This window comes from Prunus avium, chromosome 7, assembly GCF_965620075.1.
Source record: "Prunus avium chromosome 7, drPruAviu1.hap1.1, whole genome shotgun sequence".
Taxonomy (NCBI): domain Eukaryota; kingdom Viridiplantae; phylum Streptophyta; class Magnoliopsida; order Rosales; family Rosaceae; genus Prunus; species Prunus avium.
Window position 1 is genome coordinate 2,870,915 of NC_142290.1, and position 27,662 is coordinate 2,898,576.

A 27,662-nucleotide genomic window follows, 5' to 3' on the forward strand; every position below is an offset into this window, starting at 1 on the left:
ACAGGCGGTCCGAGAATCAACAAGCCCGAACGAGCCTTCCAACGGAAAAAGACCCCAACAACTTTTTATGTTTTATAACAATTCGTTATAAACCATTAGTTTTTATGGTTTAAATAATTAAATAATATAATATAATTAATTATAATTATATTATATTATGTTTATTTTTGTTGGTAGATCCTCCTAGATCATCGATCCATCGAATTACACAAAAGACTTAAATTTAAAAAAAACTAGTATCGCTTTGGTTGTCATTTTTATTTTATTTTATCACCACATAACTTTGTTTGAAAAAAAAAACCAGTATCTCTTTTGCATATAAAAAGTTGGTAAACAAGTTCGGCCACGTAGCGGTTTTGTATTTAAAAAAATAGACCATCAAGGACCATTATTTCGATAACATATTGGGATTCTGGCCTTAGTTTTAGTAAGATAATATTGAGAAATCTAAATTCCAATCTAGCGTGGTTTCATCATAGATTTACTAAAATTCATACTTATGTACCAGCAAACAACGCCAACCTGTGAGTCATATATACTTTAATTGCAAGTTGTACTCGTTTACGTTGCCAAGTTATTTATGGCATGAGACATAATATGTCAATTTAGTTACCGTTTTGTTCAACAAATTAATCTCTGAAAAAAATCCACTCATGAATACACATTTTATTGGATTTATCCTTATGTACACATGTACATGTGAAAAATAAGTTACATATAATGGTAGATTTGGAAAGCACTGATAACTTAGAAATTAAGTTAAACTGTTTCAATAATTTTAAGCCACTAATTATATAAGGAATAAAATCGCAATCTTATTATGCCAATTTATTTACCATTATAGTTCGATACATTGATTTTTTTTAGAAAATCCATACATGAAAAATTCTTTGAATCCAATGTGTTCATCATGGATTTGCTAAAAGTCATACTTTTGTACAGACAAATAACGCCAATAATAGAATATATACACTTTGAATTTAGGTCGTAATCGTTTTGGCTTGAAACCTAATCTGCTAATTTAGTTACCATTCTGGTCGAGCAAATTCAACTCTTAAAATAATATTTCTTTCATGGATACACAGTTTATTTATCCTATCCTTTTCTACACATGCATTTACAAAAAACAAGTTACGTATAATATTAGGAACCAAATTAACTTAGAAATTAAGCTTTATAGCTTGAATATTAACCAAATTATACAAGGCATCAAATCGCAATCTTATTATGCTAACATATTTACCGTTATAGTTCGATAAATTCATTTGTTTACAAAATTCATGCATGAACAATTCATTGAATCCAACCTCACCAAAATGTGCAATAATAGAAAATAGTTTTCAAATTCGCCTATATATCTTGTAGTCTTTTTGAAAGCTAGTGACTTCGAATTTAAGTTTTATAGCACGTACAAACCTATAATCCTTTCTAGCTTTCAACAAATTGAATAGATATGGAGAAAGGTTCATTCAAGTCAGCTTTTCTCATTGTGCTCTCTTGTATCATATAATGGTAAAATATTTCTCTCCATTTTTATTTTTGTTACAATGAAAGAGAAATTTATTCTTGACATACTATAATCCGAACGTTAATGGTAACAACCTAGGCTAACCTCAAGGGCTGACTTCTTTGAACAATACAACTGCATATAAGAATTTTTTTTTCTCCAATGTGGTTGACTTCACTTATTTTTAAAATGTATATATCTCATTGATACATCATTAAAATTATATACTTTAACCTAACAATTGTCGATATTTTCAGCCATAATACTTGTGGTAGGTGTGCAATTTGGAGTCGAAGCAAGGGGTCTAGTTGTTCGTTATCCGTGCCAAACATCTATTGAATGCAGCCAATGCTCATGCATCGAGGGTTGGTGTAAGTGTCAACCAGATGAAATACTGAAGTTCATTCCTCACGACATCTCGACACACCCGCAAGCACAGAAGGAAATGCCATTGTCTGTAATAACCCGAACCTTAATTAATAATTTAATAGAGAAAAAAGACAATTATACCCTTAGAATAATTTATTAGGTTTTAAGTTGACTTTTGACCAGGAAGGAATTTGGGAATTCCGCTTGTACCGTTGTGTAGAGTGCAATGAAAGGAGTTCGTAGACACGTAGTGGACTCGAATCCGAGGTGTAACGAAGAAAATATGAGCAAATTACGCAAAAGGGCAAAATTGTAATTTTTAAAAATCAGATTTTTAAAGCTGATTTTCTCTCTCTCTCTCTCTCTCTCTCTCTCTCTCTCTCTCTCTCTCTCCCCGCGTCTCTCTCCTCTCTCCCAGATACCAGCCAGCCCCGACACCCCCCTTCCTTGCAACCTCCGCCACAGCCACCGGACCGGCCCAGACCTGACCGGCTAGGACCCGCCGTCAAGCCCGACACCTTCCCCAACCGTCTGCCACCATTGTTTGGCCAGAAAACTCGAGTTTTTTGCCGATTTTTAACAGAGCTAGGGCTGCCGATTTCTTCCTCCAGCCACCAAATCAGACAAATTACATATGGATTCCTAACTATTTTTCACAATCTAGCTGATGGTTGCGTAGGATTTGTGAGATTTTGAGGTTGGAAGGGTTAAATTTTGAAATGAAATTTTGATAGTTTTGAGAGCTTGGTTTCAGACACTTCTGGCCACTTTTTGCCCTAGTCCAAGAACAAAAGTGGTTCCAAATTAGGTGTTTTACCTAGGACAGGAGTTTGGGCCGGCGATTTGGAGAATTTCTGGCCGCCGGAATTTACTATGCACACCCACGTGCAGCACGTGGGCGGCCCATGAGCCAGGTATCATGGACCACTCTCAGTCTTAGAACGAACCTCATGTTCTCACGAGTGCGTAGCAATTCGCGGATGTTAATTCGGATAACGTTTGAACCCCGAACGGATCTCGCATAGTGTGCGATTTCCGGGTTCAATACGTTTGAACCATTGGATCGTAGTCAAACTGGAGTATGTTGATCTAGGTAATTTCAGGACTGTGTAGGATTTGACGGATCGTGAATCAGAGTCCTGGATACTCCGAAAAGGACAACCATAAGGTTAGTATTACGGAGAATCGTTTGTCCGTCAGATCGTGCAATTGTGAGCAATCCGACCGTCCGATCGAGACCAAACTCTCGGGACATATGTCCTATGCATGTTGGAACCTCTAGGAGCGATCGGATCGGAATTTGGAGGTCGTTGACCCCACGGGATCCCGGGTTGACTTTTTGGGTTTTATCGCTTTTGAGTCCCGAGTTACTCCTAAATCATGCCTATTGAGAGGAAAGCTAATGTGGGCATAGGAGTGATCTTTAAAGTGATGCATGCACTTTTAGGAGCCGGAGTTCAGGGTTTTTAATTTAATATTATTTTATTGAGCAGATTTATTAATAAAATATTATGATGGTTATTCAGGCGCCCCGGGACCAGGTGACCCGCATGAGGGACCTTCAAAGGGTCTAGCTAGCTCAAAGTATCTGTGAGTGGACCGTTTGTTTTCATAAATGAATTTAAATTTAGTCTCATTATTTGATCTGGAATAAGTTATTCATTGATCAGAGTTTTAATAGCTTGATTTATTGTTTTTATATGTTTTATTTTATATGCTGCCGAGTTGAGAGTGCCTAGAGATTTTGGCATACCAGAATTTTAGTTAATTAACAGATAAAATGGCACCAGAGTTCATAAGTAAATAAGAATTCATTTTATTTCTCATTAACTTTTCTAAAATTATATTTTCTTAGAAACCACCATAGGTACCCAAGATTAATTAAGGTTGCCTTCGATATAATAAATGTTGCCTCAGAAATAAAGTTGCCTTCGAAAAAAATTATGGTTGCCTTCGGATATGTCAGCATGCTTGACTAGGGCCCCGCGAGTCCTAGGGGTACTGGGACCGTGGGAGCGAGGGATGCGGATCAGGCCAACTATATGTCCGCTGAATCCTACGAGGGTTGCAGCTTGGATGATTTCTATTTCCTGAGACCTGCGAGGACGTGTTGCTTCGGTGACACGAGGAATTGACGGATTATAAGGAATTGATGGAATAATAAATGGGTACACCTACGTGGTAGATTTGACGGGATTTCAATGCTTTCAAGGATTTAATGTTTGATTAAGTGTATGATTGATTCTATAGATATAAATATGAATGCACTGATTTCAGTACGAGTATAAATAAGAAAATGACTTAGTTTTATAACAGCTTTTACAGAGGGGTTAGTATGTTCATATGCTATTTTCTAAAGCTTTGTTTTTTGTCCACTCACCTTTTCAATGTTTTGGGCCCCCAGACAGTAGTCGTGCGTCAGTGCACCACCACCGGGCCGAGAACACCTTTCGCCACGTCATTTGCCAATGTAGGATCTTGTGTAGTTGTATTTTACTCATAATCTATTCGATGTAGAGCTCTGATATTGCCCTAGAACGTATGTTTAACTTTTGGAATGTAATTATTTGCATGCTGGCAGTTGGTGTGCATATTTATATGTATGTTTGACAGGTGTAATTTTTGGGATTGGTCTAATTACAGGGGAGATTTTGCTGAATTTTCGGCAGAAGTCAAACCTTAGTTTTTTTTTGAAATTTGACTAGAAGGGCAATTAGGTCATTTGTGTCCGGAACTTGCCAGGTGTCGGACATGCACAGGGTTTGGCTCGGATTCGAAATTGGAATTTGGGTTGGGTCTTGTCATAATCAGTGCTACTTGATACATCAATATATATCATATACTTATGATGTGCACCAAAAATCCTATGTTCTCCCAATATGTTCGTTAAATGTTTGAATGGATAATAAATAACATCACATTCTTACTTATAGTTTGCTTGGTTTGAATTTAATTTCATAATACTGTGACGATAAAGGTGTGGTACACAAGCAAACAGTGAAGTGATTCTAAATTACCGAACACAACCAAAAAAAGTAGTTGAAATAGTGTAACACCTAACAATTTTCGCTAATTAGTTGACAACATGAAATTCTAAACTTTATAAGAAATAGTCTTCTATTCTCAAACCGTTGTAGTAAATATGGTAAATATAAGTGGTGGTCTTAATTGACCTATTTTAATCACTTGAAAAACAGATAAAGTTGTCCATATGAGGATGAATTTGTATATTTCAGGGGGTTGGCTTAATTTCTCCTTCTCCTTGATGAATGGAAGGATATGATGCCTCGTTAGTGTAGACTTGAAATCCTTCCATTTCTTGGCAGCAGAAGATAACACCAGTTTCTTGCCCCCATGACCAACCACAAAAGCCATGTCAACGGCTTCCCAAATCTGCTCTTTTATATCCTTGGATATTTCAGCCCGTTTCTTGTCCAGAAGTGGGACTCTGGAGCGTGCCAACACACCAATGTAGGACTGCATCTCAGTATGTGTAGGGCCACATGGTTTCCCCCTTTTATTGTACTCAACAACAGGCTTGATTTTATGAAATTTTCTCTTCACAACACGGGGCATTGTGCTTATGCCCCGATTTGACTTTGGCTCCTCAGAAAATGTTGTCGTGCTGCCTGATTCTGTCTCAGCAGATGAAACAAACTTCATCTTCTTCGAGGACTTGGCTTGAGGATTTACAACTTTAAGCTCCTTACATTCATTTTTTTTTCAAGCCAGAGTCCTTACTTTGGGATTGAGAAACCATGGTTACAGACAAATCAAACCTGCAAGTGAAAATATTTCGGTGAAATTAAGAAAAAACACGACGATTATTTATAAAAGCCAATGTATTATAAAATTTCAAACGACATAAGAACATAACAATCGACGTAATAATACATTTTCACGACGGTACTTAACCACCGACGTGATTAAATATTACAACGACGTTAATAATAAACAACCGACGTCTTATGATATAATTACAAAAAACAGAGGGTTGATTCCAGATTCACACCTTCAGGGGAAAATATTTTGGATTTTCATTTACTAAAACGATGTTTTTAAAAACATTTGACGTGGTATTGCAATTAAAACGACGTAAATAATAATATATCGTCGTCTCTACAACAAAAAAACAAATTTGGAAAAACGTAAAATATTTTCAACAAAAAAATAATTAAAATGATTTTCAACATAAAAATTAAAAAGATTTTCAAAACAAAAATCATTGTTCAGAGAAATCAAACCTGCGATGAATATATCCTAAAAAATCAAATACAAAAAAAGACGATCATTTTAAAAAACAACGTAGAACACTTTCACACGATGCTAGGATGACTGACGAACCGTCGTGGTCTATAAATCTAACCACGTAAATAAGAAGCCACCGTCGTCTTATTTAGTTGAAGTAAAAGAAACAGAGTAGTGTTCAAACTTGGGAACTTTCCTTCTTTGTCTGCAAATTTTATCAAACTTGGAAAGAAAAATGATTTTAGCAAGAAAAAATGTAAAAAGATTTAAAAAACGAAAATGATATGCGCATGCAAAACAGGAACAAAAATAGTGAGAAATGCTTACCCTTTGCGTGCAATGAAAGTTTTCTCCTGGAGTTTGGTGTTTCAGTTTAGAGACGAAGATGAAGAGGAGAGGAAGATGAAAAGTTTTCTCTCGGAGATATAGAAACAGTGCAAGTGTAGGTCAGGTAGGCGAAAAGTTTAAAATATTAACATACCGTTTCATAAAACGACGCAATTAATAGAATGCGTCCTAGTATGCGACATTATACGGCGCTATAGGTTTATACCGCCCTATTACAATAGTTTCCACGACACCTAGTTTTAAGAAAACAACGTTTTTATTTCCAATTAAACGACGCATTTTTCTTCAAAAAGATTTATCCCGTCATTTTCAAATTTACCCAACGACCTTATACTCAATAATAATGACGTGAAAAATATATAGCACGTCGTTTTAATTACGCATACCGACGTGTAACTTTTTTAATTACACAATAAATTAGTTTTCCAAAAAATGACAACTTCATTTTTTTATATACCGTTGTTGTTAATTAATTTATACGACCTTATTTTAGTTTTAAACGACGTTTATGTTTTCATACAAACGTCGATAATTTAATATAACCGGCGTGGTATAAAAGATTAGTTTATAAATAAGGGTTTTTCTATCTTTCATTCATCTTCATTTTTCAATTAGGGTTTCAACTTCTTCTTGCCCTTGGCTCTGTCGCACCTCTCTGGAGGCACATCACCTCTCTGTCTCACCTCGCTTTCATTTTTCAGTTTGGATGTTGATGTGTGTGTGCGTTTGTGTATCTGAAAGACACAAACATGCACAGATCATCGAAAAAATTGTCTTTCTGCTGCAGTCGTCATTTTTCTGAAAGCAGAAGTTTTGGATGTGGATGTGTGTGTGCCTTTGATGGTGACGACGATTTCCTATATAAATCATCGTGGGTAATCACAAATCTTGTCATACTGTTTATCTACCGCCGTAGGAAAAAAAATCCAATAAATAAATCTTAAAAAGCAATTAAAATTAAGATGACGGTTTATAGATAATGATAGACGTATAAAGTCAATTAATACGACGGTATTTTTAATTCCACGGAGTGGTAAAAAATTTGTACGTCGTTAATTTAACAAATCGTTGTGGTTAGTACAATTATGCGGATAGTAGAGTTTTGGATACCGCCGTAGTATACTGTAATTAAAAAGTCGATAAATTTATATTTACAGTCGTGGTAACTTAATTTAAATCGGCGAATTTTTTTGTAATTAACCGTCGTAGATTCCTTTGAATTTATGCGTCGCTGACTAAGAAAATTGGGTCGTTTTTATTTATGAGTTAACACGGCGTCTTATTTTCAAATCGTCATCTTTACTTTCTACGATGGTGATTTCATTGCTGCAGTCGTTGTTTTTAGGTTCAGATTTTAACTCAGAACAAAACCTTTGTAATAAGTCGACGCTTTTTTAATTTGGTGCGTTGTGGTTTAAAAATATCTATGCGTATACCGGTTTTTTAGGTGTTTAAGTTATGTTTCTACGACGGGTTTCTATTACCGTCGTCTTTTAAAAAACGACGATGGTGTTTTGATCTACCGTCGTTGTTTCCTGGTCGTCTTTTGCCTTTTTTGTTGTAGTGATATAACCCAGATGACAACACTAATTAGTTCACTAATTTATACACTAACAGAAACTTGCGATGAGTCAAGGCCAATTGATTATTCAAAATGGGGATGAAACCTCTTGCCATGCCTTCTCTCAATCGGGGGAGGTTGTGGGTTTGAATTGACCATTCTGTTGGTCCTACCATACCCATTGCAATAATTATGTTAAACATTCTCTATTGGAACGTAAGGGGTGCAGGTAGAAAGCCTTTGCAAAATGCAATTAAGGACCATTGTAGGGTCCATGATATTAGTATATGTGTGTTGGTTAAGCCCAGGATTAGTGGGGCCAATTCACTAAAGGGCGAGGATCTAGTGAGAACGCCTATGTGAGAACATAACATGTGAACACCGTTGGATCTAATCTAATGGCTATATGAAAAGCAATTGTAAGTGTAAGTGTTGTATTAGAACGAGGCCTTCTTCTCTCTCCTCCCTCCAAAATGTCCCCTCCAAAACAGACGTCCCCTCCAAACCAGCTGTTTGCTCAGTTCAATGAGGAGGCCATTTTTTTATCAACTTTGATTGAGGAAGAATTGTAACACTGGAGAGAGAGCGCCCCCTGTTAATCATTTTTCGGTTTTAGGAAGAACACATAAACGGTACCCTCATTTTTCTGGGTTTCCCATTCAGGCGAAATAAAGGAATCTTGAATTTTATAATTTCATCTTTGTGGTTGGGTTTTTGGGGTCGGAACATACGTCAATCCTTGAACAACGTCAAAACTAGCGTTGAGTTGGAAAGTGATGACCGTACCGTTGTGGTTCTGCTGTGTAGGTTTTGAAATCCTTGAGCGCGGGCGAAACAGGGGTTGAGGAAGATGAAAAGTTTTTAGGGTTGACGTCCAGAGAGTGATTTTCATGTCATATATGATGGTGGTGATGTGATATTCAAGGTTAAATTGCAAGAACCACTACTACAAAAAGTGAAAAAGACGACTAGAAAAAGACGACGGTAGTAGAAAAAACCGTCGTTGTGTGTAAAAAGACGACGGTAACAAAAAAACCGTTGTGGATAAGTGACTTAAACAACTAAAAAACGGAGGTACTATTGAATATTTTTTTATAACGACGCACACAAATAAAAAAGCGTCGTCTTATTAAAAATGTTTTCTTCAGAGTTAAAATTTGACCAAAAAACGACGACAGCAGATATGACAAGCGTCGTCTTTTAAAAATCAAGTGTCCTTTTTTTGGTAAAGACATGGTTGTTTTAAAAAAACTGTCGTCTATTATATGTAAAAATGACGGTTTTTTTTTAAAAAGGGTCGTCTATTATGAAGTAAAGATGACGGTTTTTTTTTAAAAGGGTCGTCTATTATATGTAAAGATGACGGTTTTTAAAAAAAGGGTCGTCTATTATATGTAAAGATGACGGTTTTTATAAAAAAAAACCGTCGTCTATTATATGTAAAGATGACCGTTTTTTTATAAAAAAGGATTGTCTATTATATGTAAAGATGACGTTTTTTTGTAAAAAAGGGTCGTCTATTGTGAAGTAAAGATGACGGTTTTTTTTAAAAAGGGTCGTCTATTATATGTAAAGATGACGCTTTTTATATAAAAAAACCGTCGTCTATTATATGTAAAGACGACGGTTTTTTTTTAAAAGGGTCGTCTATTATATGTAAAGATTACGGTTTTTTTTTTAAAAAACATCGTCTTTTAAAACACGCTAAAAAATGGCCGCTTAAGTGAATTCACGCTCGACAAATTTTTAAATTCTCACCCGTCTTTGAAAACCTTATCTCTCATTAACAAGCGTCGTCTTTTAAAACACGCTAAAAAAAGGCTACTTAAGTGAATTCGCACTTGACAAATTTTCATATTTTCCCCCGTCTCTGAAAACCTTATCTCTCCCTCCTTGAAACCCTCTTGCACTCTCTAAAACACCCTCATGAAACTCTCTACAAAATCATCAAAAAATCGATATCAATGAAAGAGTTGAGAGATTTTCGCAGATCCATAAGATGTAGAGGGAGGTTCTGTATTTGAGAATCAAAGCTGGTTGGAAGGTTTGATTTGAAAGTCACCTAATCTCTCAATATCCTTCTATATCTTGCTAGTAAATTCTGGATTAGTCTCTTTGCGTTTCTAGTATGTTCTTTGTCTCCCTGATTTCAAATTTTGTCTCTCTTGATTTGTTTTGTTTGTTTACATATTTTTTTTTATATTTCTGGTTTCTTTTTAGATTTTCTGATTTGATTATCAGGAGATGAGGAGGAAGCTTGCAGATTTATAACTTTTTCTTTTGCAGGTTTTCTATGTGAGTCGTATGTTTTTTTGTTGTTGAAAATTTGTTACATTCTCGTTTCACTATCATTTTATTTATATATTTTTTCTTTTGCAGGTTCTCGATGGTCTTTTTTATGCTCATTTTACAAGTTTTCTAGGGAAATATGGTCCAATGGTAAAATTTCTCTTCCACCTAATTTTTTATGTTTATAATCTTAGCTTTTTTTTCTCTCTTTGTCATTTTGATTTATTTACAGGGATGATGGAGGAGACTTCAGTTGTGCATCATTTGTATGTTTGGATGAGGAAGGCTTGGATTAGGAGTACGTAGGTCTTGTTAGGAATTATGTTTGTTGTAGAATAAAGAAACTATTCTATTGAATCTTCAAGTTTTATGAAAGAAACTATTTTTGAGTGTATATATTCATTAATAAAGCATTATGGTTGGTTTTCTAGTTAAAATCGTTGTATAGCATCATAGGAAATCAAAAAGAACTAAAATGTAGCAATTTGGGAACTTATTAGACGACGGTTTTTATAATAAATCATGATCTTTACAGATAATTAACGATGGTTTTTATAAAAAAGGTCGTCTATTATAGGTAAAGATGACGTTTTTTTTTTAAAAAAGGGTCGTCTATTATATGTAAAGATGACAGTTTTTTTTAAAAATGGTCATCTATTATATGTAAAGATGACGGTTTTTTTTAAAAAGGGTCGTCTATTGTGAAGTAAAGATGACTGTTTTTTTTTAAAAAGGGTCGTCTATTGTATGTAAAGATGACAGTTTTCATAAAAAACCGTCATCTTTACATACAATACACGACTGTTTTTAAAACCGTCGTCTTTCATCCTATAATTAACGATCTTTACCTTTAAACAACGACGATTTTCTTTAAAAACCGTCGTCTTTACGGATAAACAACGACGGTGAAAAGCCGTCGTAGTTTGACACCCAAATAGACGGCGGTCTATTTAACGACGGATTTCAAAGCATTACAACGACGGTGGATCCCCGTCGTCTATTTCGTTTTTTGTAGTAGTGAACAGTGAAATGGAGTGAGAAGGACAGGTGACACCAGAAGTTAGTTCGGACTTGAAACCAAAATTGGGACTTGAATTTGATTGCTGTGAGGATGTGTTCAATTTCTATAATATGCATGCCACGAAAGCCGGATTCGGTATTCGGTGTTCTACAACGAGAACGTGCATATTCACAAGAGAATATGTATGCTGTAAATAAGGGTATTCGTTGACAAGCACTGTTAGTCGTAAGAAAAGACAGCGAGGTTGTACTCGAACTGGGTGCAAGGCTAAACTTGAGATCTTGAAGGTAAAAGAGAAGAATAAGTACACTGTTGTAGGATTCAATGAGGTACACAACCATGACATGACCACAGTTGATAAAGTCCATATGTTGAGATCTCATCGTAACTTAACAGAGTCTGCAAAGGCCTATAGTGCACATATAAGCAAAGTTAATATCCCTGTACATAAACAGGTAAGCCTTCTTGAGGTGCAAGTAGGGGGATTGGAAAATGTTGGGTTTGTTAGGAGAGATGTCTATAATTATGCAAGGGACGTGTGTGGGGAGGTGATTGGGCATGATGCAGAGCTACTGAATGAGCATTTTTTGGCTGAGCACGGAAAAAATGAATCCTTTTATTTCAATATAGAGGTAGATTCGGAAGGAAGGATGTGAAATATTTTCTGGGCAGATGCAAGGTCAAGACGAGCTTATGGGTTTTTTGGGGATGTGGTGGTATTTGATACGACGTTCAACATGAACCACTATGGGATGATCTTTGCGCCTTTGTTAGGCGTTAATAACCATAGGCAGATAGTGTTGTTTGGTTGTGCATTCCTAACTAGTGAAACCACGAATTCATTTGTATGGTTGTTCGAAGAATTCAAGAAAGCCATGCCAGGTGAGCCACCCAAAATGATCATCACTGATCAAGATGCAGCCATGTCAAAGGCAATTGCTTTAACTCTCCCAACAACATTCCATAGATATTGCATATGGCATATCTTGAATAGTTTATGGAGAAACCCGACATTGGAGAATATTTTTCGGAAATGTGCAAATGCATATGGGGTCACTACAACACAAAAACCCTTCTATGACGTCTGATTTGCATCATGGAAGACATTTAATGACGCAGATTAGGCGTCGTAACCTGCGTCGTCGAAAGGGGGAGTCATGGAAACTTTTTTCAAAACACGACGTCTGTTCCGCGTCATGGAATGGGGTTTCAATGACGCGGATCGTGTGTTGTGGAAATTTTTTCAAAACATGACGTCTGAGTAGCGTCATGGAATGCGATTTCAATGACGCAGATAGCGTGTTGTAGAAACTTTTCCAAAACACGATGTCTGTTCCGCATCATGGAATGGGGTTTCAATGATGCGGATAGCGTGTCGTGGACACTTTTTCAAAACATGACATATTTTCCGCGTCATGGAATAGGGTTTCAATGACGCGGACTAGGCGTCATTGAACTTAACGACGCTAATGTCATTGAAATATTTTTCATGACGCAGTTTAGATGTCATTGAAATTATTTAATTTTTTTAAATAAAAATTCTTAATCAGTATATATATATCCCATCATTTTAATTATGCAAAAAGAAATTAATATATGAAAATAAAAAAATGAAGACACAAAGGCAAAGTACTCTAAATTATATTTCTATTATTCAAAATGATTCTAGTACATTAAAATTGTCTTTAAATAATCCCACAAAGTCAATCCTACTTGCACTATCCAAAACAATGTAAACATCCAAAAAGATGATCTCCAAGATAGTTTGAGAGGATGTAATGCTTCATGTCCAAAAGTGGGTGGGTACTAAAATAATTCCAACCACACCTGCATTAAAACACAAGATCAGAAAATGAGACTGCAGGTCTAGAAATTACAAGAGCAAGTATGTGCTCTGAATTTTCTATAAACAAGGAAATGCATCTCAGATTGTGTTTAATATGAAGTGCAAAATCAAATTGTTATTTTTGTCATCCTAAAGCCTTAAAAAAAAACTAATTGCGTTTAATAATGTACACCTTTGTTTACTGAAAACTAGTTACTTCTACAGCACCATTTTCAGAGAGCATTCAACATTGGGATTTCAGTTGGGTCTAAAATTACATCTTAGAATCTTACCAAAATGATCCTTCATTACTAACAAGTAACAATCTCAAACCTGAACGCTTGTGTGTGTGTTATATGCGAGCGACAGCAAGTGGCCCAGAGAAGAAGATCAATTTGATTGTTTTGGGGATGCTGAAACAAAATGCCTTCAGAGATAAAATGTCCACAATGGTCCAGAACCCTGATTGATTCCATGGTTGACCTATAAAACACATGCAAGCTCATAAAATAGCCAAATTGCTCAAACAGAGAAAAAACCACAAGACAAGAACCAAACTTGAATGAGAATTAAAAGTGAAAATGGATTGACACAATCTCTCTCTCTCTCTCTCTCTCTCTCTCTCTCTCTCTCTCTCTTTCTCAGCATAATTGTGGCCATTGGATCTCAATGTTCACATTATATGGGATGTTGCTTTTAAAGTTAAAAGTTCACAAAGACTGCTTACCAAAACCAACTCTCCAAACAGCCCTTAATTTCAATCTTTCAAAAAGCAGACTTTCCAAATTTCTTTCAAATAAATTTTTTCTATTTCCTGCTCACCAAAGAACCTGAATGAGAAGCAATTTTCTACAAAATTTTAATTGTCTATTTAGGAAAGTGCATGCATGCCTTTAATCCAGAAAAAAAAAAATAGAGGACCTGAATGAGAAGCAATTTTATGTTTTATTGATCACTTTTTCTGGTTGTTTTCTCATGAACCTGAATCTGTCAGAAGCTAAAAGGGAAGGCACATCAACAAAAGAGAAGAAAAGTATACAGTAGTACAAGCAAACAATTGAAAAAAGTGATCATGGAAAACTTAACTGGGACAAGCAATCGAAAACAACAATCTCTCTTTTAATTGAGTATACTTCGTCTCAAGCCTATCAAGCAATCACCACCAAAACAGAAACCAAATTAATATTTTTTTTTATAAGAAACAACATTAATTTCAATCCATCCATTTGAAGGCCATCTACATTCTTGCCTATTACCACTCAGCCAGACTGCCAGTCCTTGCATACCAACATTTATTATAAATAAAGCACCGGAATCAGTGTAAAAGAAGCTTCTATATTAATAAGTATCACATGTTTTAAAGGGATTATATTCAACTAAAGCACCTGTAACAAAAAAAATTATATATTACCACGGGCAGCAGCAGCAATTGGTATTGGCGTAGCAGTTGAAAATATAAAAGACGTTGATTGTATGAGTTGCTTCCACCTTTTGCTGTTTATATGGCAAGAACCCATTACAAAGAAAGAAATGGAACACACAAGAACCCGTTACTTCAACACCTAAAGTATTAAGTTTTAAAACCAACTGCCACAGTTTTCCCTCCTTATTTTAGCATATTTCAGAGAAATTCAGGAATAGTGCACAGTATTTTCATTTCATATTTGCTAACTACTATAAACCTAACATTTACAAATTATAATATCTGTTATTGTTACTAAGAAAAAGGATAGCATGAACACTTGCCTGCATGCTATGAATCCGCCATGGCAACCTGCACCTTACTCAAAGTCCCAACACATATGTCAACATCTCTTTCACAATTGTATTGCTCTGCCACTCCCCCACCATTTTTGCCACAAACAAATGTTCCATGAGCCTGAGTCAAAGAGAATATTTTCTGTTTATGACTAATACCTTATGCCTACATAAAAAGAAAACGAAAAAAATAGACCAACTTTTTCCTGTACTACAGACATATTTAATCAATGAGGAGGACTAGTTGATTTTTGGGTGTAACTGGGGAATTCATTCATAATATAATTAAGACAATCATTGATGTGTGTACAAGATTTAACCTTAAAAAGGTTTCACAAGTTTTTACTGCGGAATAACTCAAGAAGACTTATATCATCAATAACTAACAGAAAGCCATGCGCTTTGCTTAGCTTCACAAGCTCAATCATTGGTGCAAAGTCTCCGTCCATACTAAACAAGCTGTAGTGAAAGACAAAAACAATTCATGAGAAATATAACAAATAAAAGCAATAGGAACACTTCATATGAATGTGAATTTGATTCCAACTGAAATGATGGTACAGAAAGTAGCATTTAAAAATAGTGGCACTTGCCTATCAGTCATGACGACTTTCTTCCTCATTGTGCAACTTGATCTGTCACAACACAAAATGCATTTCTAAGCTATGGACAGAAGGAAGTGCATATCCAATAAGAAGAGGCACACAAATTCAAAACAGAAAGTTTAAGACCTACAACAATACATTAAGGTGAGTCATGTCATAATGTCTATAGATGAATATCTCTACAGATTTTTGTCGTTCGGCAAGAAGAATACCATTGGTTATTAACGCTTGGTTTAGTGCATCAGAAAAAATTGCAATTTTTTCATTAGTTAAAGGTGTTTTTCCAGCAGCCAAGAGAGAGCCAACATTTCCCAAAGCTACCATCAACGCCATATTGGCTGCAAATCCTGTGGGACAAAGAAGGCAATCCTAGGGGATAAATTTGAAACAAGATTGCATCAGTTTTCACTTTTGAGCTAAAAAACCTTTAAAAAGTATTTCAATAAACCAGACATAAAGTTCAAAACAACAGAATCAAAGGCTTTAGAGCTCCAAAAAAACCACACAATTAAAAAGAAAATTAACCAAGCACAACAGCAAACACGAAAAAAAAGGTGGAACAAGTGGACAAGAAATCCACCAACACCACCAGGAAGAAAGAAACAAAGGGCTAACAAACAGCCAGACAGCAATAAACCCAACTACCCAGAATCAGTACATAACATGTTAGCGAGATATCCCTATTCTATTAGGATATTATTTTATTTATTTCCTTTTGTATAGATATTATGTAATTAGGATACCACTTCTTTTCCTAGTTTAACCCTACTAGGGTTTACAACCTTGTATTATAAATTTCTCTTTTCAGAGAATGAAATATATCAGAAAATATTCTACCATATTATTTGACTTGGCATCAGAGCCGACTTTCTGGTGACCTGTGTGTGTTGTGCCCACCCGTGTTCTACTGTGTGCCCTAATTTCTTTTAGGGTTCTTGTGCCTGTGCCTTTGCTGTGTTCCGCTGTGTACCCTGTCGTGTTCGTGCCCCTACTATCTTTGTGCCTGTCTTCGTGCATCTGCCGTATTTGTGTCTGTGCTGTGTTCTTTTGTATACTCTGCGTGCTTTGTTGAGTTTCTGCAACAATCTTGGGTGATAACTCCATTGTTGGTGCTGCTGCTGCTGCTTCTGCAAATTTGCGTCTTTCTGACTCTATTCCAGGTACTGGCTCCAATACTTGGATAATTGACACTAGTGCTTCTGATCATATGACTTATGATGCTAAATTTTTTGATGAGTTGTCTAGTAACACCCGTAACCCATACATAACTAGTGCTAATGGCTTGCCCTCTCCAATTACTGGCGAGGGCACAATCTCTCTCACTCCAACTCTGTCCTTGTCTCGTGCGTTATTAGTTCCCAATATCCATTGTAATTTGTTATCTGTTGGTCAATTACTTGATACACTTAATGCTTCTGCTACTTTCTATCCTACACATTGCTCTTTTCAGGATCTCAAGACTCACGAGGTGATTGGGCATGGTAAACGGATAGGGGGGTTATATTATTTGACATTGCCTTCTGCACCAGTTCGTGATCGTGTCGTTATACTGTTCAAAGTTGTAGTGTCAAAAACAAACAGCAAATTTGGTTATGGCATCGTCGCTTAGGACACCCGTCATTTGGCTACCTTAAGTGTCTGTTTCCATCTTTATTTCGCTCCTGTGATGAGTCCAGTTTTAAGTGTGAGACATGTATTTTGGCCAAGAGCCATCGCACTGTGTTTCCTTTGAGTGACAGTAAAGCTGCAAAACCTTTTGATTTAGTACATTCTGATGTGTGGGGTCCAGCTCGTGTTACTTCGAACGGATTTCGTTGGTTCGTCACATTTATTGATGATTATACCCGACTTACTTAGGTTTTCTTGCTGAAAAATAAACATGATGTTGCTTTCATCCTTCCAGAGTTTTGTACTATGGTGTCTACTCAGTTTCATGCTCAGGTCAAAGTATTCCGGACAGATAACGGAGGTGAATATGTGAATAATACTTTGGCGTCTTTCTTCCGTGCTCAAGGTATTATTCACCAAACGACAACCCCTTTTACTCCTCAACAAAATGGTGTGTCTGAAAGAAAGAACCGCCACTTGCTTGAAGTGGCCCGCTCACTCATGTTGGATATGTCTGTTCCCCATCACCTTTGGGGGCATGCTGTTCTGTCTGCTGCCTATTTGATTAATCGTACGCCTAGCAGGGTTCTTGATTTCAAGACCCCGCATGATGTGTTTGGTGGCCATGTTTCCCCTGTCTCCATCTCCAAGTTGCCACCTAAAGTTTTTGGATGTGTTGCTTATGTTCATATCTACTCTCATCAACGGAGTAAACTTGATCCTTGTGCTCTGCGATGTGTCTTTATTGGTTATTCTTCTACTCAGAAGGGTTATAAATGCTATCATCCACCTACCCAGAAAGTGCATGTTACTTTGGATGTCACATTTCATGAAGAAGTTCCATATTATGTTTCTCCCTCCTCTTCAATTCAGGGGGAGAGGGGGAGTGAATTGAAGAGTTTCGGAGCAGACAATGTGGAAAAAGTTGGATTTGAAGAAGAATTTTTTGAGACACAGGAAGCGACCGGTCGCCAACGAATCTGCTTGGAAGGAATTTCCAAGACACAGGAAGCGACCGGTCGCATGGAAGAAGCGACCGGTCGCCAACGAACCTGCCTGGAAGGAATTTTCGAGACACAGGAAGCGACCGGTCGCGAGGTAGTAAGCGACCAGTCGCCTTCCTTGACGAGCGACGATAGTGACGATGCAAGTGAAGCGACCGGTCGCCTTGAGTGCGACGACTGGTCGCCAGGTGAAAATCTGGAATTTTTTGAGTCTTCATTAGAGGGACGTAGCAGTGATACTAGCAACTCTCATACAGATGAAATTGATACAAGACCCCCCCTCTGCCCTGCCACTGCCCCAATCATCTCGTGATAATGAGGTACTTTCTAGTGATGTGTCTAATTATTTTTTGCCTCCACGCACTACCCGTGGAAAACCTAAAGTACAATATTCTCCTGATATACATGCCAAGTCCAAATATCCCATTAACCATTATATGTCAACTCATCGTTTATCTAAGTCATATGCATCATATTTGTGTCAATTATCTAGTGTATGTGTGCCAACTAAGTTGCAGGATGCTCTATCTGATCAAAATTGGTAAGATGCAATGCATATTGAGATGGAAGCCTTGAATAAGAATGCCACTTGGGAGTTTGTTCCTCTACCAAAAGGAAAAAAAGCAGTTGGGTGCAGATGGGTGTTTACTTTGAAGCACAAGGCTGATAGGTCTATTGACCGTTACAAGGCAAGATTGGTAGCAAAAGGGTATACTCAGACCTATGGAGTGGATTACACGGAGACTTTTGCTCCAGTAGCAAAGCTCAACACTGTGCGCGTGCTCTTGTCCTTAGCTGCTAACAATGATTGCCCGCTGTTACAATTTGATGTTAAAAATGCATTCCTCCATGGTGACCTCAAGGAAGAAATATACATGCATCTTCCGCCGGGTATCCCTGTGACCTCTAAGGAGGGTGTGGTGTGCAAGCTACGGAAATCTTTGTATGGATTAAAGCAGTCTCCAAGAGCGTGGTTTGGAAGATTTGCTGCATCCATGAAAAAGTTTGGGTATGTGCAAAGTAACTCTGATCATACTTTGTTTCTGAAGCGTCATAAAGGTAAATTGATGGCTTTAATTATTTATGTTGATGATATGATTGTGACTGGAGATGATCATGTAGAAATACAGAGTCTTCAGAAGTATCTGGCTTCCGAGTTCGAGATGAAATCATTGGGTGATTTAAAGTACTTTCTTGGGATTGAAGTTGCCAGGTCTAAACATGGTATTTTTCTATCCCAAAGAAAGTACGTTTTGGATTTACTTGCAGAAACTGGAATGTTGGATTGTAAACCGATTGATACCCCTAGTGAGCAGAATCATAAGTTAGGATTATATCCCGATCACGTTCCGACTGATAAAGAACGTTATCAAAGACTTGTGGGGAAGTTGATTTATTTATCTCATACCCGTCCGGACATTGCATATGTTGTAAGTATGGTGAGTCAGTTTATGCACTCTCCTAGTGTAGATCATATGGGGGCTGTGACTCGTATTCTGAGGTATCTGAAAGTAACTCCTGGCAAGGGGTTAATTTTCTCCAAGTATGGTCATACGGATGTGGAAGGATACACAGATGCTGATTGGGCAGGTTCAGCTACAGATAGGCGTTCGACATCTGGGTATTTTATGTTTGTTGGTGGTAATCTTGTTACGTGGAGGAGCAAGAAACAAAAGGTGGTGTCTCGATCTAGTGCTGAGGCCGAGTATCGAGGAATGGCCCATGGTGTATCTGAGTTACTATGGCTGAGAAGATTGTTGAGAGACCTTGGTTTTGGGCCTAATAAACCCATGGATTTATATTGTGACAATACGGCTGCAATTGCAATTGCTCATAACCCTGTACAACATGACCGTACAAAGCATGTGGAGGTTGATCGAAATTTCATTAAAGAAAAGTTGGATGCGGAGATTGTTTCCTTCCCCTTCATCCGTTCTGAGTATCAGTTAGCCGATGTTCTTACGAAAGCTGTTTCTACAAGTATCTTTCTCAACTCGCTTGACAAGTTGGGCATGCGTGACGTCTTTGCTCCAACTTGAGGGGGAGTGTTAGCGAGATATCCCTATTCTATTAGGATATTATTTTATTTATTTCCTTTTGTATAGATATTATGTAATTAGGATACCACTTCTTTTCCTAGTTTAACCCTACTAAGGTTTACAACCTTGTATTATAAATAGCTCTTTTCAGAGAATGAAATATATCAGAAAATATTCTACCATATTATTTGACTTAACAGCCTTCCAATCCAAGCGGATTAGGTGAAGAGAATAATCCCAAAACTCAGGCACAATAGAGGCCCACAAAAAACCCCAAATCACAAGGAACTTTGGCTTTCCAAATCACAAGGAAAGGTGAGGGAAGAGAAATCGGGTGAATATTCAAAATCTGCTTATAAAAGGAGTTAATAGAAAGGCAAAAAGTCATTTTTGGTCCCTGTAGTTTGTCACTTTTACCACTTTGGTCCCTGTTGTTTCAATTTGGTGAATTTTGTCCCTATGGTTTCAATTTGAAGCATTTCAAGGACAATTTTCAATTTTTGTCAAATTTTTTTAACTTCTGTTAGTTGTGGAGAGGTAATTCGGTCAAACAAATTATTAAAAAATTTCATTCATTTTAAAAATAAATAAATAAAAAATCTCAAATTGAAAAAAACAAAAAACAAAAACAAACCAGCCAAACCCAACCCAACTCCCCGCGCACCAAAAATTTTAAAAATAAAAAAAGAGAATAGAACAAATATATCTTAAAGAATAAAATAACAAAAAATTCAAATAAGTTAAATAAAAAAAATTAACAAAACAAGAACAATCAAACCAAACCCAGAAAATGCCATCCCCATCTCATCTCCCCTAACCCCCATCCCAACCTCCCCCCATACCCACCACCTACCACATCCCCGCACTCATCCCCGACACGACGCACTCAGATCCACCCCTCGCTCCTCTCTGTCGCTTCACCAGATCTGACAAGCTAATGGAGGCGAGGCCGACCAGGTCGCAATCCAACCAACCCATCGATAGAGCTATGGGAGAAACTCGACCCACATCTGTCATGGCTCTGGCTCTAACGAGAAAGAGGAGGACGACGTCACCATGGGTGAGTGGAAGAGACGCTTGTGGGTTCCTCCCACCTTGGTCGAAAGAATTGGACACCCAAGAGGAGGCTCAAGAAGAAACTAGATAGAAGCTTGTTGATGGAGATGTTTTTAGGGCACCAATAAATTTTTTCTTGCTTTGTGTTTACGTTGGGACGGGGGTTCAAATCTTTGGAATGACACTCGTAACCATGATATTTGCATTGCTAGGCTTTTTGTCTCCTTCCAACCAAGGTCTCATGACTGCCATGGTTCTCTAGTGGGTTTTCATGGTTGTACAAAATGTTCAGGGGTAAAGAGTGGAAGAGGAATACCTTAAAGACTGCCTTTATGTTTCCAGGAATTCTATGTGGTGGGTATGGGGGTTAGGGAAGATGAGATGGGGATGGCGTTTGGTTTGGTTTGTTCTTGTTTGTACTTTTTAGAATTTTTATTTTTATTTTATTTTTAAGATATATTTGTTCTTGTTCTTGTTTTTTTGTTTTAAATTTTTGGTGCGTGGGGAGTTTGGTGGAACTGGGTTTGGCTGGTTTTATTATTATTTTTTAAAATTTTTATTTTTCAATTTGAGGTTGTTTATATATTTATTTGTCTTTAATTTTTATTTTTAAAATCAATGAATTTTTTTTAATAATTTGTTTGATTGAATTACCCCTCTATAACTAACAGAAGTTAAAAGAAATTGTGGATTGTCCTTAATTGCTTCAAATTGAAACCACAGGGATAAAATTGACCAAATTGAAACTATAGGGACCAAAGTGGTAAAAGTGGCAAACTACAGGGACCAAAAGTGACTTTTTGCCCAATAGAAAACACACTTGGGGACTCCGGAGTCCACATCTTACTATCTGATTTAAAAGGAGACAATGAAACCGATGCGATTCTAACCAAGAGAGAAGACAAATCAAATTAATATAAACAAAAACAAAACAAAAAACCAAAACAGAATGGAGACAGAGGGTTACCTTGAGAGTGCAGCCATGAGGAGATTTGGGAACAAATGGAATTTCTGCTTAGAAATGGAGCAAGATGAGTGAGGTCTTGCGATATTGGATGCTAGATGAGAGAGAACAAGAGGAATTAGGGTAGGATATTTGTTTTGGGGTCTGAATTGGAGTTGGAGATAGCCAGAGGGTTTCTAGAGAGTAGCGGGAGAATTAAATTTCCGTGAAAAAAAAGAGCGCCAGAGGATGAAAAATTTTGGGGTACATCTATGACGCACAATATGCGTCGTCGTATAAATATTTCATGACGTGTTGAAGATGTCGTTAAATTCTTTTTACACCTATGACGCATGTCTTGCGTTGTTGTATAAGTATTTCATGACGTGTAGAAGAGGTCGTTAATTTAAGAAAAATCTATGACGCACATCTTGCGTCGTCGTATAGAGTACATTGATGACGCAGGTCCTGCGTCGTCGTATAAGTACTTCATGACGTGTAGAAGCCGTCGTTAAATTCACCATGTTAACGACGTATGATATGCGTCATCCAAATGTACTCAAATCAATGACACACATCCCGTGTCATTGAAAATGATTTTAATGACGCGTCAAGAAAATGTCATGATAACGGTGTCATAAACTCACTTTAATGACGCATTTTAAAAACACGTCATAGTTTTTTACATTTAATGACGTGCATTTTCGATGCGTCATTAAATCTGCGTCGTAAAAAGACATTTTTCTTGTAGTGGGTATGGACATGAAAGAAGAATTTGATGCGAAATGAGATGAAATCATCACAAGCAATGGGCTAAAAGACCATCCGTGGCTGAGCTCGATTCATGCTTTGCGGGAGAATTGGATTCTATCATATGTAAAACATGTGTTTTCGGTTGGGATGTCAAGTAGTCAACGGGCTAAAAGCTGTCATGCATTTTTCAAACAATATATTAATCGGAAAAACACATTGATGGAATTCATTGTACGTTTTGACAGAGCTATTGGTTCACAGAGGCACAAGGAGTTAATGGCTGATCATGTTGATATCAATGAAAAACCTCCACTGCCATTTCGAACACCAATGCAACATCAAATGGCACGCATTTACACTCGAGAAATTCTTGAAATGTTTGAGAAGGAAGACTTCAGAAGCCTTTTATACTTGTTCGAACTTGTAGAGCAAGATGAGACCCAGTGCAGGAACAAAGTAAGTGAGCGGGTAAATCCGGGGGTGACACGGATGAAGGAGCTTGTGCATAATAAAGATGCCGATAAAGCTTATTGCAGCTGCAAAGAATTTCAATTTTGGGGTATTTCGTGCCGACACATCCTAGTATTTTTAAGAATGAAGCAGGTGGAGCACTTGCCAGACAATTACATATTGAAACGATGGCTTCAAAGTGCAAAGTGCGGTGTAGTATATGGTAAGAATGATAAAGAAGTTAAAGATTGCGTGGACGGTTTGGTTTTGGTTAAGAGATCGAAACTTTGCAAAGTTGCAGGTGATTTGATAGATTCTGCTTTGTTGTGTGATGAAGGTTTTGAGTTGTTGGAAAATTCCTTTGACGACATTCGTGGGAAGCTTACAAGGTTGTTGTCATCAAGAGCTCGTGTCGAAGAAAAACCCAATGGAGAGGTCAGAACTAGTTCTCCCCAAGTCAGAATGAAAGATCTCTATCGAGTAAAAGCAAAAAGGCGTGTGAGACGAGTGAAAGGACAAAAAGAGAAGGCAGCGGAACGACATAAATGGCGGTGTAGTGAATGTAGGAAGACTGATCATGATAGATGGAGTTGTCCAAAACTTGGGAGCCCGTAAGTGAATATGTAATTTTTTGGGTTTGAATTTTATACAAGAAATGTTGTTCACTTGTTTATTTGTTTCGATGTTGCAGCTCTTCATCTTCTGACGAAGAAGTTGGTGCTGTAGTTGATGAGAATTTGCAGCCCAGTCGGAGCACACAGGACAAGGAACCTACTACGACAGAGTCATTTATGCAAGAGTTTGATTTCATTTACGGTCCTGGAGTTTGAATATTTGTTGATACCAATTTGCATTGTTTTGGAAACCATATGGAACCGTTAGTGAATCTTATGTAAGTGCCTCATGTTGATACTGAACTAAGGTTTGTGAACAACAACAGTGAAACCGCCCAAAAACAAAGTAACTTTTGTATTCGATAATACCATTATTAAGTGTCACACACATATCGCATGACTTACATTCGGACATAGAAAAATAAAATTAAAAAAACTACATTAAAGTGAACATTAAGTTATTTGAAGAGCCACTTAGTTATCAGCATCAGAGTCATCACTTGACTCAAAGTGGCCACGTTCCTCCCAATTTAGAATGCGTTTGTCATTGTAGCAATCCTGGCACCACTCTAAATTTGGGGGTTTACATATGCAAACAATGGGAGATGGGGGCTTTGGGGGAGAAGGGGTTGGAGACCGATAGTATTGAACATTGTCTAGACATATCGCGAATAGATCCCTGCACGTCCCACAAGGACGGTCGTGAACGGTACCATGCTTGCAATAATTATGCGTAACTCGAACTTTCGGATCCATCTTTGGTTGAAGGTGGATGTCCATCCTGGGGCTTTGGTGTTTTCAGAACGTGAAGCCTTGTTTGAAAGGATTCGTTTGGGATTCATGCAATGTGGGTTTTATACACCTTTGCAACGGTTGCAAGGAAAATGAAATATCTATGTAAGGGAATCTTGAAACCATCACTGTGTGTCAGTAAGAGAATCTTGAAACCATCACTATGTGTCAGTAATGTGTTAAAGAATCGAATATCTGTGTTAGAATCTTGAAAAAATTTATTGACCCACCGACAATGAATCAAACCAAAAGCTTGAGCAGTATTAGTAACTAAACTCTACTAATCCAGTAGTTAGTGATCAAAGAAATAAGATTGAACTCTGGTAAGAACATAGAACCCAAAGCTGTGACAGCAGATGTAAACCCGAATAAGCTGCACGTAAGCCAGATCGGGCATAAATATGTAAACACAAACCCAGATCGGGCATTAACAAAAAATAAACAAGTGAATAACGATTGCCTAGCGATTTATATGGCTACCAGCCGTCATTATCGTTGGCTTTTGCTGGTTGGTGGCCTACCTCTAGTGGGTGTACACTACCGGAGATGATTTGTTGTGCAACAGACGGAGTTATGGCCTCCCAGTCAATATCTTTGTGGACATCTGCAGCGAACCGTCGGAATTGCTCAAAACCTTCGTTGAAAGCCACAAACATTGCATGGGCATGCTTGTCGCCTCCTTTGTGGATGCTCAAAGATTCGTACGTAGCATCCTTCTCCGTCATATGCAAATCCTCTGCTTTGTGCTTTCGTCTTTGGCCACGAATTATGTGCTTCTCTTTTCTGTAACGCGGTTTGTTCACTTGGCGCGTCAAATACGCCAACTTCTGCTCAGCTTCGACACACTTTTGAGCCCAATAATGGACCAAGGAGGAGTCGTGTTCCAGTTTGTTCTTCATATCATTTATTTCCACAGCAGGATCATCGAAGTCGCCCTCACTTGCCGAGGAGTTTGGAAGTGGCAGCGATGGTAGAGGGGACCTTGGATAATCGGGGGCATATTCCCATGACCCATCGGAGTCCCCCTAATTAGCATTGCCGCGTGAACTGGCTGACATGTTGACAAATCTTCAGTTTCTTCAGATTGGGGGATTTGTTGTATGCACAAAACACAACTCCAAAGAAGAGTCAGGAAGAAAACAAGATGTGGATCAACGGCAATGAGTATCCCATAGCCATACGACAACGTTTATATATGATGTCCTGGAGTATTCTGTAGTTTGTTTTATCTGTTTTTCCCATCTGTCACATCAGTTTTGTTTTTTTGTTCAGTAATAAGAGTATTTGATTTAGTATGGTTGAATTCGGAATAAAGCCTCGTATCAATCACAGAAAGCATACACATGAATTTTGATTTCCTGCTCTTTCAATGAGGTGGTAGCATTTGTCGACATATTATCCCGATTTTTGCAAAGGAAGTGTGAGGCAATGGTCACTGACGTGCACGTGTGCACCTACCCAAGGTTAATGCGGTCAGGTCCCGCCATGTGTTGTATTTTGTTATTTTCATAATTTTTTATTGCAAAATTATTGAAAACATGGTAATAACAAGGAGAAAAATCAGAAAAATTGCCCCAAAATTGATTCCAGCTCCATGTGCCATTACACAACTGGGGGAAGCTATAAATCATCGAAAGTGCTTTTCAAACTCACTTTCGTACTCAATTTCATCAGATGTGACAATACAGAGTGTACATTTCATCTTCGGAATATGGTTTGAACTCGCTTTCCTTTCAACCGTAACATTATGTTTTGCAAACCTTTTCCGTCTATTTCCTTCATGTTCATTATCTAATTTAAAATAACACAACTATCGGTTACATTTGCTTCGTATCTAATTATTGGAAAATTAAATATGTTGTAATTTCTCCTTTCAAATGACACACATAATATTATTCTTGTTATTTCATTGGTCAAATTATATATTTCACACGAATAAGCAAACCTCATATTACCATTTTACGAACAACAACTCCATATAAGAGATCCAATCAATGCTAAAAACTATCACATTCCTTTTTGGCATTTTGTAAAGACAAATTAAATATGTTGACAGAAAATAATGTAAAGAAACTTCAATTAAATCATACCCATTTAGCTTTACAAAAGTACGCATAATAAACCAAAAGCAGTTTCCCATATTTTTCACTCGCTCTTTCTTCACATCTTACAGCTTGGATACATATAAGATACCATCTGAAGTGTCCAAAGCAAAATGGTTACACCTCCAGGAGCGCACACAAACTTGGAACAAACGCAGTCAAAATGAACCACCTATTTTTTCCAAACAAACTTACTAAAAATAACCAAAATGAACGTTGTCAAGCGACGGTTTACTCCATGGTGATTCCGTCCCAATTGTAGCTTGGGACAACACATTTTGCATACTCTCGGAACAGGTCAAACCCTTTATGTGCTTCTGCTTCCCTCATCTGCACTGCCTCATTCGACCCCCTGAACCTTCGAAAAGTTTTTCCTTTCGCAAGCCTAACCCTCAGTTTCATTATTTTGACAGATCGAAGGTGTAATTTCGCTTGACTTTTCTCCTTCCCCAATGTTTCTTCATACCATCTTAGACGTATCTTCTGAAGTTTATTTCAATCTTCAACGCATCGTACCGCATCTGGCCGATACGACCTGCATCATCTTGGTCCTCAGATGAAAAGTTTATGGATTTCGCAGGTCCTACAGGAACATCTTCAATGTTCCTATTCTTGTGTGAGATAGGCTCATAATTTTTTGGTGGAGTTGTTATAAGTAAGGGGGGATTTTCGTAGGTGAACCCATGGTGAGTTGAGGGTTGTTTGGACCAACTGGCGGTGCAATGTGAGGTAAAATATATCACTTTATTATTTATACAGCAATCCCCTTA

General features: G+C 37.5%; 1 protein-coding gene across 1 annotated transcript; it reads left to right on the top strand.

Moving 5' to 3' along the window:
* Positions 1–23,153: 23,153 nt before the first annotated feature.
* LOC110752292 (protein FAR-RED IMPAIRED RESPONSE 1-like) lies at positions 23,154–24,214 on the top strand. The gene is made up of 2 exons (XM_021952908.2): positions 23,154–23,995; positions 24,076–24,214. The coding sequence occupies exons 1-2, from the start codon at positions 23,154–23,156 to the stop codon at positions 24,212–24,214; spliced, it is 981 nt and encodes a 326-aa protein (XP_021808600.2).
* Positions 24,215–27,662: the final 3,448 nt, after the last annotated feature.